We start from the raw sequence: 517 nt of genomic DNA, 5'->3' as shown, positions 1-517 counted from the left end.
TAAATAAATAAATATATATATATACAGGGAGGGAGGGGGGGCAGGGGAGGGGAGGGGAGGAGAGGGAGGGAGGTTAATAGGGAGATTCGAGTACCCTAAACCCTAAACCCTAAACCCTAAACCCTAAACCCTTACCGAGTATACGCTTATGGACAACAACTAATGTGACGCCAGCTATACCAATATTCTTCTGGGCACCAGCTGTACATATATACACCACAAACCCTAAACCCTAAACCCTAATAAACGTAAACCCTTAAGAAGCCATACACAAAACCCTCATTATTCCCTTACTAAACCCTACACAGTAAACCCTAAACCCTCAGAATGTTCCCCAACATAAACCCTAAACCCTAAACCCTAAACCCTAAACCCTAGAATAATACCATAAGCAAGATCAATAATATTCCATGGTATTTGTTTAGTGCCTAGATTGGAGGCAAAATCAGCAACTAAATAACGAGGAGAAGGAAGAGAAAAAGAAGAAAAATCAGGAAAAGAAGGAAACTCTAATCCA

General features: G+C 40.8%; 1 protein-coding gene across 1 annotated transcript in view; it reads right to left on the bottom strand.

Moving 5' to 3' along the window:
* Positions 1–174: 174 nt before the first annotated feature.
* The window catches only part of EMWEY_00060390 (phosphoserine aminotransferase, putative), a gene marked incomplete at both ends in the record, with an annotated part of 826 nt that continues 483 nt past the window's right edge, over positions 175–517 (bottom strand). The window contains one exon of the mRNA XM_013478253.1: positions 175–201. Within this exon, the coding sequence (XP_013333707.1) occupies positions 175–201 (27 nt within the window). The remainder of the gene's footprint in view (positions 202–517) is intronic.

Source organism: Eimeria maxima, genomic scaffold (genome assembly GCF_000499605.1).
Source record: "Eimeria maxima Weybridge genomic scaffold, Emw_scaff3416, whole genome shotgun sequence".
NCBI classification, from domain to species: Eukaryota; Apicomplexa; class Conoidasida; order Eucoccidiorida; family Eimeriidae; genus Eimeria; species Eimeria maxima.
The sequence above is the reverse complement of the archived record's forward strand: the minus strand, read 5'-3'. Positions and strand labels throughout refer to the sequence as shown.